The following is a 12,417-nucleotide window of genomic DNA, read 5'->3' as shown; positions in this document are numbered from 1 at the left end:
CCTCTGCCTCCCGAGTGCTGGGATTAAAGGCGTGCGCCACCACCGCCCGGCTGAGAAGTAATTTTTAAAGATGGCTAATAATCTGTTGAGCTATATGTGATCGTTATATAGTGAGATGAAGTGGGATTGTATTTAAAGTGGCAGGAGAGGACCCGGAAGCTCACTACTCTTGTGAGTTCTTTTCTTTTCTTTCGCCCTTGTTTTGCAGTTGCATGTCCTTGTTTTCATCTTGTTCCATCTTTATCAGTTTCTCTGCAGTCAGATGTTAGGAATCATCCTTGTTACCCTATCGTCGTTCTCTCCATCTCTTTCTCTGTTTCTTTGGCATGGGCTTGGTATAAAACTGTATATTTTGAGATGTCATTACTTTTTCTGCTGTGTAGTACTCCATTGTGTAAATGTACCATATTTTCTTTACCCATTCTTCAGTCGAGGGGCATTGACATCTTGAAATTTGCAGGCAAATGGATGGAGCTAGAATACATCATACTGAGTAAGGTAACCCAGACCCAAAAAGACAAATATCGTATGCACTCACTTATACATGGCTTTTAGAGATAAAGCAAAGAAAACCAGCCTACAATTCATAATCCCAGAGAACCTATACAACAAAGAGGACCCTAAGAGAGATATACATAGATCTAATCTACATGGGAAGTAGAAAAAGACAAGATCTCTTGAGTTAATTAGGAGCATGGGGACCATGGGAGAGGGTAGAATGGGAGGGAAGAGTAAGGGAGGGGAGCAGAAAAAATGTATAGCTCAATAAAATCAATAAAAATTAAAAACTTTATATTTGGTCTTCATTTCTGTTAGCCTCTATTGTCTTGATTTTATTTTCTCCTCTCTTCATTCTAGTCTGAAATGTGATAAAATCCAAGTCAACCGGTCCCCACTTTTTAAAAAAAAATTAATTTCATTTCCCTGTAGTATGAATGGATTCTATTTTTTAAGACAGAGTTTTATAAAATTGCCCAGGCAGGCCTTGGACCGGTAATCCTTCTTCCTCCCATGGTATCTGGGATTACAGGCCCATACCATCAGACCATGCTAGCAATCATACACTTTCTGTCTCTGTGCTAGACATTAGAAGCTAACAAGAAGGGGTCAAGCCAAGGTGCAGTGTGTGAGTGTTGAATTGTAGTCTACACGTCCTTGTCCTTTTTTGAATATTACACATCCACTTTTATGATTAGTTTGTTCCAAGAATCTGCCCTCCCCCAACACGTTTCTCTGGTCCCCCTTGTTTCCTCTCAAAGTCATACCTTGTTTATGGCATCTCCTTCATGTTATTATTTTTTCAAATTTTGGTTTGCTTCAGAAGGCAACAATATTGATAGCAACACATGAAACCAGAAATAATTTGTAATGCATGTATTCCAACTATGGCCTGTGGATTTGATGAATACGTTGAAATAATTTCCTTTGAAACAGGATGTTAAAGAGAATTAATATATCACAAATTTTGCTAGTCCATTTTTAAGGAAATTATGTCGTTTCCTTCCTTTAGTCTTTGTCTATATATAACAAGCAACTTTTATGTTTTCTGTTTTGTTGTTGGTGCACTAAATACCAACTAGCCTATTGTTATATGTGACACATTTTAACGAGTCATTGGATTAGAAAATAACTCTTTATGTCATTGCACGTAGATATGCTTCTCTATTTACATGCAGATAGTGAAGATGAATAATTTATTGAATGTTATTAGAGCAGGCTGCATATTGCAGAGTTCTAGAAAGGACATGAGGAAGTTTGCCTGGAGCTCATATAAAAATGGCTCTGTTTCCTGCCCAGTCATTCTTGACCTTTCAGCCTCTCCGAGAACTGTCGTGTTAGCCCATCGGTCTTGCTTACCTCTTCATTAGCTGGGCCTTGATTGAGGAGTTCATCTTGCTTAAGCATCTGTAGGATTTGTTAGCCAATCCTCATTAGACTTTGGCTATACTTATCTGTTAGAATGGGCATTGTCAGAAGGAATGGGTAGTTCCTGTTTTAGTGGTTAGAGCAGCAAGGGCTCTGACCGATAGCTTCCTTGTTTCCCATCTTGGAAAGCTCTTTTCTCAGATGTTAAAACAGTATATCTGTCTGAAATGAAGCCTGAGGAAAGATATATAACATTGCTTATGCAATTGTATTTAAGTGATTCCTTGATTTACCTTTAGAATGATTATGTCTTGATCCACAGAACATTCCCACAAAGCAATGATAAAGCTAGACAAATGCCCACAGGAAGTCTGCCTTACTATGGAAACTCACTACCAAAAGCATTCAGCCATAAGTTGAAAAGTTATCATTTATGAATCTTCCTGAGGCTTGGCTAAGTATAGTTGTATGTGGTATTTGTGCGTGGGCGGTTCCCATTTCCCTTCTTGATGCGATGGACAGGATGCTCTACTAGGAATAGGTATACCATGTAACCTGGTGCCTCTGTTGCCATTACAGAGACGGTTCAGGTGGTAACTGTTAGTTACAGTGCAGATCTGATGACCAGTGACTCTGTTGCACTGAAGCTCCTGGACAGTGTGATGCAAGCAAGGTCCATCATCAGATGTAGTAGCCCTAGAATTTACAGAGGATTCCAGTCTCTGAGATAGCGGTGGAAATATAGAGAAACTCTCAAAATGCTTTGTGTTGACTAGAGGCTGTGCATACACACTGAAGAGATGGAGTGGGCCTAACCTAACCATTTTTATCTACTTGTATGCACATTAAGAAAAGGCCAGAGAGGATCTGTGGGAGCCCAGGTTAAAGTAAATATAAGGCTCACTTGAAAATGGCTCAAACTCTTCTCTCATTGATCCATACGTTGACCTACAGTAGATAGTACGACTCTTATTTGCTTATGATGTTTGAGCAAATGTGTAATAAGTATTTGACTACCAGGAAATTGTACCTCTTCCAAGTTGATCCATAGAATGTTGTGATTGGAAGAAAAAGAAAACAGATATCCCTCAAAAAAAGAGCAGGAAAAGAAACGGAAGCAGATGAAGCAGCTGCAGTCGGGATATTAAGAGCTATTAATTGTAGAGAGGGTTAGTTTGAAAAGTCAGTATATGAAAGTAGTATTTTGTGGAATGCAAATTCAAATCTGATACAGTAAATTGTCTAAAATGGCCAGCATTTCACATTATATTATAGGTTCCAAGAGACCAGGCATAACCCAACTTACCCCAAAAGTTGTTAGTACTAATTGTCCTTAATTTTGATGAAAAAATGTAGAATTTAGAAGACAAGGACTTCATAGAACCAAGTGAAGCCATGTTAAGAAAAATAAAAAAAAAAACAATGACTTGAACACGTTTTAGAGAGTAAAATATTTAAAACAAAGAAAGGTATTTTCTGCAAATGCAATGAGCGTTGTCTGAGTGATGTGTTCATTGGAATAGCCCAATTCCAGATTTCCTACGGCAGGAGGGAGAGTATCAGTGCATGTGAAGATGGGTTTAGAGGAGGGAGCCCTTCTGAAGAACAGGGTGAAGTGGACACCACTCTGAATGTAGATCAAGGGCTGTTGACAGAGCAAAGGGCACTCGGTTGGTAAAGCACACTTCATTCTCTGTGTTGGGGGGCCTCGAGCCCGTCCCTCTTCTGCTGGAAGGGAAGCCTATGCGATTTTGGTTTTGATTGAAATGGTTATAATGGTCATGTTATTTGTGAGGATGCTTTCAGAAGGGACTGCCTCATGACTTGAGGTCTGAGTGGTATCGTTTACTTCAAATGTGTGGCCCCTCTCTTTAATTCAGGCCCCCCTTCATCTGGGGACCCAGATTAAACAAGGAAATTAGAGGAATGCCACTGTCTCACTGTCTCTTTCTAAGATCTGAGACTTCTTTATCTTCAGTTCTTGGACATTGCAAGTCCAATTTTGTTGGCCATTGAGCTCTAGCACTCCTATCATCTGCCTACTGGGCTCTTGACATTTGACTTTAGCCTGATAATTACACCGTCAATTTTCTTGGTCAGAACGCCTTTTGATGTGGACTGAGCTATGCTATTAGCTGATGCATTCATCTAAATTATTCTATTATTAATAAAAAGTTGGGAGTCAGAAATTGGGATAAAACCTTATGAATCCAAAGAGTGACAGAGGAATGACCGGCTGACCCTACTCTCCACGTTTCCCAGATTGAAAAGCCTGCAAATCTCTAAATCATTCCCTACTACTGCCTGTGCATCTCTCTATCCTGCACCCCGGATTCTTCAACATTTCCATGGCTAATTCTGATCAGCTAAATGCTGATTCTGTTCTCTGACTCAAGGTTTAACTTTATTGCCAGTCACAAATTGTCAATGTGAAGAAATGTCTTGCAATAATTGGATGCCCATGGGGTTGTTCAGTCTCTGTAATAAGATAATATTGTTTCCTTAATAAATCATATTTTGCTCCTGTGTCTGCATGAGTTCTTGTGTCTTGGTAGAACCCTGCCTAAAACAGCCTTAAGGACCTGTTGAATATGTCAGTCATACATTAACAAATGTGTTGTGGGAACTGCAGAAGAATAGATAGAAAAAAAATGACACAGAAAATGTTTAAAAAAGAAAAAAATAAAATCATCCTAGATGAACATTACTTTATGAGTTCAAAAAACGTAGCCAGTCTTATGTAAGCTATTATATAAATCTACACCTGGACACCAATAATACTGGATCTGGGCAGTATAAGAGAAGAAGTGACTTACTATGATCTTAGGAGTAGTAAATTTAATAGTTGGCATCTAATCATAAACAGTAAACACCACTGACAACTGATATCCAGCATGCAGAGACAGCAGCAGTTTTATATCCAACACAACTATTCTCTACAAATGAAGTAAAAATAAAAATGTTTTCAGATAAGCAAGGAATGTTGCTTTATTGCTAAATGAGTTACTGTATAAAAACACTAAAGAGGACTGGTCAAGAAGAATTAGAATCACATGATAAGTTGAATTCCTAGGAGTAGTAGAAAGTATTAGAAATAATGTTTTGGTAAGTAAATATAAACTATGTTATAAATATGTATCTTTATTTAAAATAATACTTTTAGCACTGCCCTTTTGAGTTTTCATAACTGTTTATGTTAACATGTGTGACAACAATGGCATGTGGATGATTATGGCAAGGTAATGGCACTGAGACCACTTGTATTGATGTGGAAAGGTGAATATGTTCACCTCACTATAGAAAAAGTAGCAGAGTACATACACCCGTGATCGAATTTTAAGAGTTAACAACAACACAATAGAAACTAAAAGCAAAGAATACCTTTTTAGCCCAAAGAAAGGCAGTGAGATTTTAGGAATAACACCAAAGACATGAGCCATGAAGGCAATAGTTAATAATTTTAAGTTTATTAAAACTAACAATTTTTTTTTTATAAAAGACAACATATGAAAGTTAAATATAATGTACAGAATCAGGGAAAATATTTAGTAATCTTGTGTCTGATGAAATTGGGAATATAAAATGGTCATCTCTTAGGAAAGCAGTTATTTCTAAAATAGTAAAATATAAGTTCACTAAATGATTCAGCAATTTTTATATTAGGACTCTCAGAGAAGTGAAAACATTGGTGTTCAACGGTTTATGTGTAGATGTTCTTGGAAGTGTTATTACAATATGTGTGTGAATGAGGTTTATGTCCATCTTCTGGCCGATGGACTAATGACATATGCTGCTGTGGTGTGGGAGCAGAGACAGGCGAATCTAAACTTCCAAGAATTTTCCATTGTTGATAGAGATGTTTCCAAACTGACCTACTGTCATGGTTACATAATTCTAGATATTTATTTAAAATCATTCACTTTTGTTTTCACCTTGGATAAGTTTTGTAAGCTGTAGTATAGTCACTGATAAAATTATAAAAACAGTACATTACTGTAGAAATGTATTTGAAATTATTGCTGTGCTCAGCCACGATGGATGATTTTATAGGCTAAATCAAATGGTGTAGTCATAAACACAGCATGTCCGAGTACAGAGAGAAAATACTATGTGGTAAAACTATGACTATAATCTGAGTGGAGATGCATGTTTGTTGTTCGTGTTTTCTACATGTCTGAAATTATTTCAAACTTTTCAGTGCTCCAAATTTTTAGTGGATATTATAATCTGATTACATTTTGTATAAGTAACCTTCAAAAATTTTGTTTAAAGTATCTACTCCTATGTTTTATGATTATGCTACATATATATGAATATGTAAATATGAATATATATATATACACACACAAATGCGTATATGTATCATGAAAGCGAGAGTGAGGCTGGGAAATAAAGAGGAAGGTAGGAGCAGGCGGCTAGAAAACACTAGTACGGGTGAATGTTGAGTGCTGTTTCATCAAACATTAGTTACCAGGCAGGCCTTGCTGTTGTATTACAGTGTGAGTCAGTGTAGGGAGTGTTCAACCTTATGAGATTGTTTTAAGGACACTGGACCTTTCTTAAATGTGATGTGTAATTGTGCACATACTCTGAACAAAGCGTTGGCAAATTTAGTCAGTCCTTGAACCCAGTAGTTTCTCCCCTGCCCTCTCTCTGTGTGTTTGGAGGCTGCTTGTTCTTCCCCTGCTGCCCAGACCATGAAATATCACTCTGAAATCCATCTCCATTAATCTTGTGTATTGCCATGTGGGTGTGGCTGCGGCTTACAGGCAAGGTCTGTCTCCTGCAGGGCTAAATGGTTTCTCCTGACTCCGCCTTCTTTCTTCAACCATTCAGTTTTGTTCCTCCCCCTTCTATGTTTATTCTGCGCTGTCACAGGCCAAAACAACTTCTTTATTCATTGACCAATAAAAGCAACACATAGACAGAAAGAATTTCCCACACCATTTTCTTTCTCTCCCTTTCTTACTGTATTTCTTTTTTTTTGTGTGTGTGTGTGTTGGCAGTCAGTATTTTGACATTTTATTTTATTTTTTTTAATTTATTTATTTATTAAGGATTTCTGCCTCCTCCCCGCCACCGCTTACTGTATTTCTTATGTTCAAAAGATCACATCTTCTTTAGGATGCATTTTCTTCCTGATCTCTTATAAGAAAAAAAAAATCAAATACAATCCTGAACATATTTATCGAAAACGGTAAATGCTGGTGGATTTGTGTGGCATGCTGATGTGTGTCTTGTGCTTGATTTGAAGGTCACTCAGTGAGGCTCCTGGGCCAGAAGAAAGACAATGGGAAGCGGTTGGGGGGAGCGAGACTGGACTTGCCAAAAATCAGGAAGAATCCACTGATAGAAATCATTTCAATCAACACGGGGTGAGTATCTCTGAGTTGTTCTAGACATGATGAACTCGATGAGTTCAGCTTGTATGTCCATGGACATGTGACACCAAGAGGCAGTTGAATGTTTTCTTGGGGGAGGAAAATCACAGAAAGTGGTAAAACTGTTGAACATGATCACTTCTAACATGTGTCTTGGCTTCAATTACATGTGTGTTTGAGGCTGGATTTTTATATCTTTGCTATTATTTTTCCCATTTGGGGCTATGGGATGGGCAATAAACATGGATTTTATTTCCCGTGTTAAAAATCTTTTAGAAATCTTGAATAAAATAAAACAATCTCATGGCTCATGCCAGCAATCCGAGGCTGCCTGCCCCATGTAGTGAGCTCTAGGGCAGTATGAGTGAGAGCCAGCCTCAACCTTTTATCATTCTTCCTCAAACTAAAGCAGAGTAAAAGAGATGAAATAGTGTCTGGAGTGGCTGGGTACTTGGCATTTGTGATTGCTTGTATGTGATCTGGTAGAGGTTGCTCCAAATACTAACCACGGTTGACCATTAGCTATCTGAACTATGTATTTTAAAATGTGATTCTTTACTTATGTATTTTATGTATGTGGTATTTTGTCTGCATATACATCTGCACACCAGAAGATGGCAGCAGGCAGTTGTGAGCTGCCATGTGGGTGCTGGGAATTGAACTCCAGACCTTCTGAATTACAGTGAGTGCCCTTACCCACTGAGCCATCTCTCCAGTCCCTGGATGTTTTATTTTAAAGTCATTGCAATTTTGCCTTATATTAATCATTGTAAAATTGTTAAATAACTTGTATTGCAATTTTATTTTGCTTATAAAAATAGCATTGTGTTAAATTTTCTCTCATATGTGATCATGGACTTAGTTCTTCTGCAGTGAGACTGTAATGAATCCCAAAGTTCAGTGAATACTTGCTGTAACTGTCATGGTCTTATCCCTTACATCAGAGAATATAGAAATGACCCTAGGAAGTCAGTAAGCAAGTACATTTTTGATGCTAAGTCAGTTGATATTATCTCAAATCTCAATGGGACTTTGGGAGCTGTGACTAGTCATCACTTTGCCGAGTTGCTGGCCATCTTATCGTTTCTCTCACATGAAATTGGCCCCATGAGTGTCATTCCATAGTATCAAATTGTAAGATCTTTGCTTAGATTTTATTTTTTTAATCCTTATTGCTGGTGGAGCAAATTGCTTTTTTTTTTAAAAAAAAACTTGCTTAAAATATGCTTAAATGGTTATGCCTATAATCGTTCTCTTTATCAAAGTTTACGAAGATTTCAGTGTTGCAAATTAAGAACTGTGCTAGACCTTTCGTATTTGTGATTTAATGTAGGAGGGGGGCCCTCTTTGGAGCATGCTTCATGATATGGTTTCCTAGTCACCATTTGAATATATACAGTTGTTTTTATGTTAATGTTAATTTAAAACTATTAAAGCAGGGCTTTGACATGGCCCGGCAGTTAATAGTACAGACTGCTTCTATAGAGGTCTCAATTTTTCTTCACGAACCCATGGTTCACAAAGTTCTATGGTTCCAGCTCCAGGGTATCTGAACCTTCATTCCCTGAGGGCACCCTCACTCATGTATACATAGATAATCATATGATAGGTATACATAATTAAAAATAAATATCAGACAGACGTTTAGTCGCCTTTAAAAAAAGAAATAAGTGGACAATTTCAGATAATGTTTTTGTTAGACTTCAGGAATTATTAATTTTTTAACAGTACATGTACAAAGGCTTTGCTAAAGGTATTTTAAATTTTTGTTTATGAAGATATAGAAAGAACCTTTTATCTCTAATATTTTGTATTTTTCTCTGGTAAGTTTATCTTTAGTGCCTTGTTTCTGTTTGCTATATTAAATATGTGAATTTTAGTTCAAGAGAACTCCAGTTCTTTCTGGTATTAATTTTCCTTAGTCAGGACACCTGAAGCTGGGTGTGGTAGGGGATGATCTCCAGGAAAGATAGAGCGATCCTGCTCCTCTCCTGGAGAGCAGCTGAGCTGAGTTCTGCTCTGTTCCCTTACTGGAGCGTCCTAGCAGAGCTATCTGCTCCTTTTCCGGTCCAAGATGTTTCTTCTGCTAATACTCTGCTAAGGGAAGCCCCACCCCCCTTCAGAAATGTAGCAGTCTCCTTGGGCTCCAGCTAAAGGTTTCCCTTTTCCTCCTCTAGCCTTGCTCAGTCCCCTTAAGGATCCTAGCAAGGTTCTTCTGTTCAGCTCTGCCTTGCTGAGGTCTCCTAGGGAGCTTCTCAGCAAGGTTTTTCAGCTCAGTCCCCTAAGGGACGTTCCAGCCAGGTTCTTCTGCTGGGAAGGAGGAGTCCAGGAGAGTGGCTGTCTCAGCCACTTAAGGCCACTCTTAACTGAAGGGGTGGAGAGGTTTATATAGGGCTTCTTAGGGGCAGAGTTTTCCTAAGGAGAGTGGGTAGGGATGGGGAGGGTGGGGGAAGTGGTGGTAGTGATGGGGTAGGGGAGTGAGAGATTGGGTAGTGTTTCCCTGCTCAGGGATTGGTCAGTTTAGCTGGTGGGGGTAGAAATGGCTCTGACTTCATGGCCAAACTGCATTTCTTTCATTGGTCCTTTTTAGCTTTTTGACTCTTAGGACCAAGGCGTATTTCTTTCACTGACTCTTAATTCTAGGGACAAAGTGTGTTTCTTTGACACTAGTTTCAGAGCCAGGGCACATGTCTTTAGTTCTGAGTTCAGGGATAAAGATGTTTCTTTCCCTGGCCCAGGTCTCAAATACAGAGTATGTTTCTTTCTCTGACTCTGGGTTCATAGTCAGGGTGGTCAGGGACTGGTTGGTTTCCTGCCTTTGCTTTTCCTAGCAGTGGGAGTGGAGGATAGAGGAAAGGACAGTAGGGGGTGGTGCAAGGGACATAAAGTAAGAAGTTGGACATTGGGAAATGAAGGCAGTTTGTGATCTACTTGCTGATTTCTTTGGTGTTAAAGCCATCACTTGGCAGTCTTCATCTTCCAAAGCTGAGAGTTGACTCTGCTTTACCGCCCGCTGTGTTCGTGTGGTCTCAGCCTTCAGGTTATCCTAGGGTGAAGGCTCCAATCTGTCCCTCATTTAAGCACATCTCAGAAACAGCTCCTGACCCTGACTGGGACCTGATCCTTTTTCCTTTATTGCTTATCTTGTCTCTTGTTATTTTCTGTCAGTCAGGCACAAGAAAGATGGCAGTTGGCTTTGAGGAGAATTTAATTTTCTTTAAATTGCAAAATTGGATTTATTATCATTTTTTTAAAAAGTATCTGTTACTCCCCATTTCTCTCTCTGTGTGCAGCTAAGCTTCAGGAACACATTCCTACCCAGATGGTTTAACTTTCTGAGATGTCTGCCCACATCAGGCTCCTTTATAGTCCTTGATTTATAGCCTCTCTATAAACATACGAATGAAAGACATCGGCTGTGAACTTGTCCTACAGAACTGAAACAAGTTTTAGAGAAATGGTTATTATTAGTGCTCTTTTGTTACTTTTGAGTCTGTTTAAATGATGGGCATTATTAGATGGATATGGTCACAGAGCATTTGAAAATATAATTTGGGTTTATTACATTATCAAATTGTAGAATATAGAGATAAACGAACTTCTCCAAAGTCACCTATAAAACTGAAATGTTGATATATACATGTATGTATGTATGTATGTATGTATGTATGTATGTATGTATGTATGTATCTTTAAGCAGAGGTATCAAAGACTCTGTATTTGGAAAAACTACTTCAGCTGACTCTTTGTGGTGTTGGCACCCACAATGCCTCCTTAGGTCTCTGACTTTGAGGTCCTTTAGACTCTCATATGTCCTCTTACTGTCCCTCTCTGCCACAGACAGAAGCAGGAAGGAGTAGTAGAATGGCCGCATCTCCCTGGCCGCTGTCCCTAAATACGTACCTGTCATAAGCACTGTAAAATACAAAGATTCTGTGCTGTGTCTTTATGTCAGTGTTAATTGTGACTTTTGGAAAATTATATTTTATAAAAAGAGCATTTTTTAGTTTAATTAGAAATATTGTAGCCAAATATGAGAGCAGCTAATTCTAATTTGATCAATAGGCAGGAGAATCGTTGTGAGATTAAGGGCAGCGTGGTCTACACAGAGATTCAAGTCAGCCAGGATTTATCTCAAAAACTCCCATAATATAACTAGGGGGCGAAGTTCTATCGACTGTGTTTCACCAGGCCTGTAATTACAACATTTGTAGGGCTGAGGCAGGAACAGTGGGTTTGAGGCCAGCCTGGTCTGCACAAAGAGTCTTCGGTTCAAAACATCTTTAAACTGACATTCCCGACGCTTTTCACAGCAATGCCGTACGTGAACTTATCCTAGGTTATTCATTTTACAATCCTTGGAAATGACTATGTGATGGTTAGATCTTTGTCAGTTTGACACAAGCTAGAATCATCTGGGAAGAGGAGACCTCAGTTTAGAAAATACCTTCATTGCATTGGCCTATAGGCAAGCCTTGCGGGCATGTTCTTGATTATTGGTTGAAATGGCAAGACCCAGTCCATGTGGCAGTACCACTTCTGTGCGGTGGTCCGAGGTTGTGTAAGAAGACCAGCTGAGATATCTATGGAAAGCAAACCTGTAAACAGGGTTCCATCCGTTTCTGCCTCCAGATTCCTTCCTTGAGTTCCCGCTTGGAATTCCTTGTGTAGGCTTCCATAGATGGGGAACTGTGACCTCGAAGGGTAAGCCAGATAAACACTTTTAACTTCAAGTTGCCTTCGAATGTTTTATCATAGCAAAGCAAGACAACTGTATATTTTAGCAGCCTCTGTGCCGTGCTCTAAGAATAGCTCTTTGAAGATCTTGATATCTTTGTCTGAAGAGGTAATGAATGACTCAAGACCAAATAATTAACAAAAGGGCTGAGGAATTTCAGTTACTCAACAATGTAAGTAACATGGTGAAATATTGCCTCTTTAAAATATTTATATACTAGTACTGTATTTACATTCTTTCCACCTCTGTCGTTGCTTCTGCAGCTCCTCCTCTACCCCGACCTCCTCTCAAATTCATAACTTCTTCTTTTCAAATATATATATATATAATATAAATTATTGTGCACTCATTTTTGAAATTTGACCTGAGCTAAGTTTTTCATGCTGCCTCCTTGCCTCCTAACTCTCCCCTCTCCCCTCATTCCCTTCTTTC

General features: G+C 38.8%; 1 protein-coding gene across 3 annotated transcripts in view; it reads left to right on the top strand.

The window, feature by feature from the left end:
- The window catches only part of Cdkal1 (CDK5 regulatory subunit associated protein 1 like 1), a 549,403-nt gene that overhangs the window by 157,658 nt on the left and 379,328 nt on the right, over positions 1-12,417 (top strand). For all 3 annotated transcript variants that reach the window (XM_013349127.2, XM_026783099.1, XM_013349128.1), the window contains one exon: positions 7,121-7,241. In XM_013349127.2, coding sequence (XP_013204581.2) covers positions 7,121-7,241 — 121 coding nt within the window. The remainder of the gene's footprint in view (positions 1-7,120; positions 7,242-12,417) is intronic.

Source organism: Microtus ochrogaster, chromosome 16 (genome assembly GCF_000317375.1).
Source record: "Microtus ochrogaster isolate Prairie Vole_2 chromosome 16, MicOch1.0, whole genome shotgun sequence".
In the NCBI taxonomy this organism is placed as follows: domain Eukaryota; kingdom Metazoa; phylum Chordata; class Mammalia; order Rodentia; family Cricetidae; genus Microtus; species Microtus ochrogaster.
Note: the sequence above shows the minus strand (reverse complement) of the source record. Positions and strands in the feature narration are given on the sequence as shown.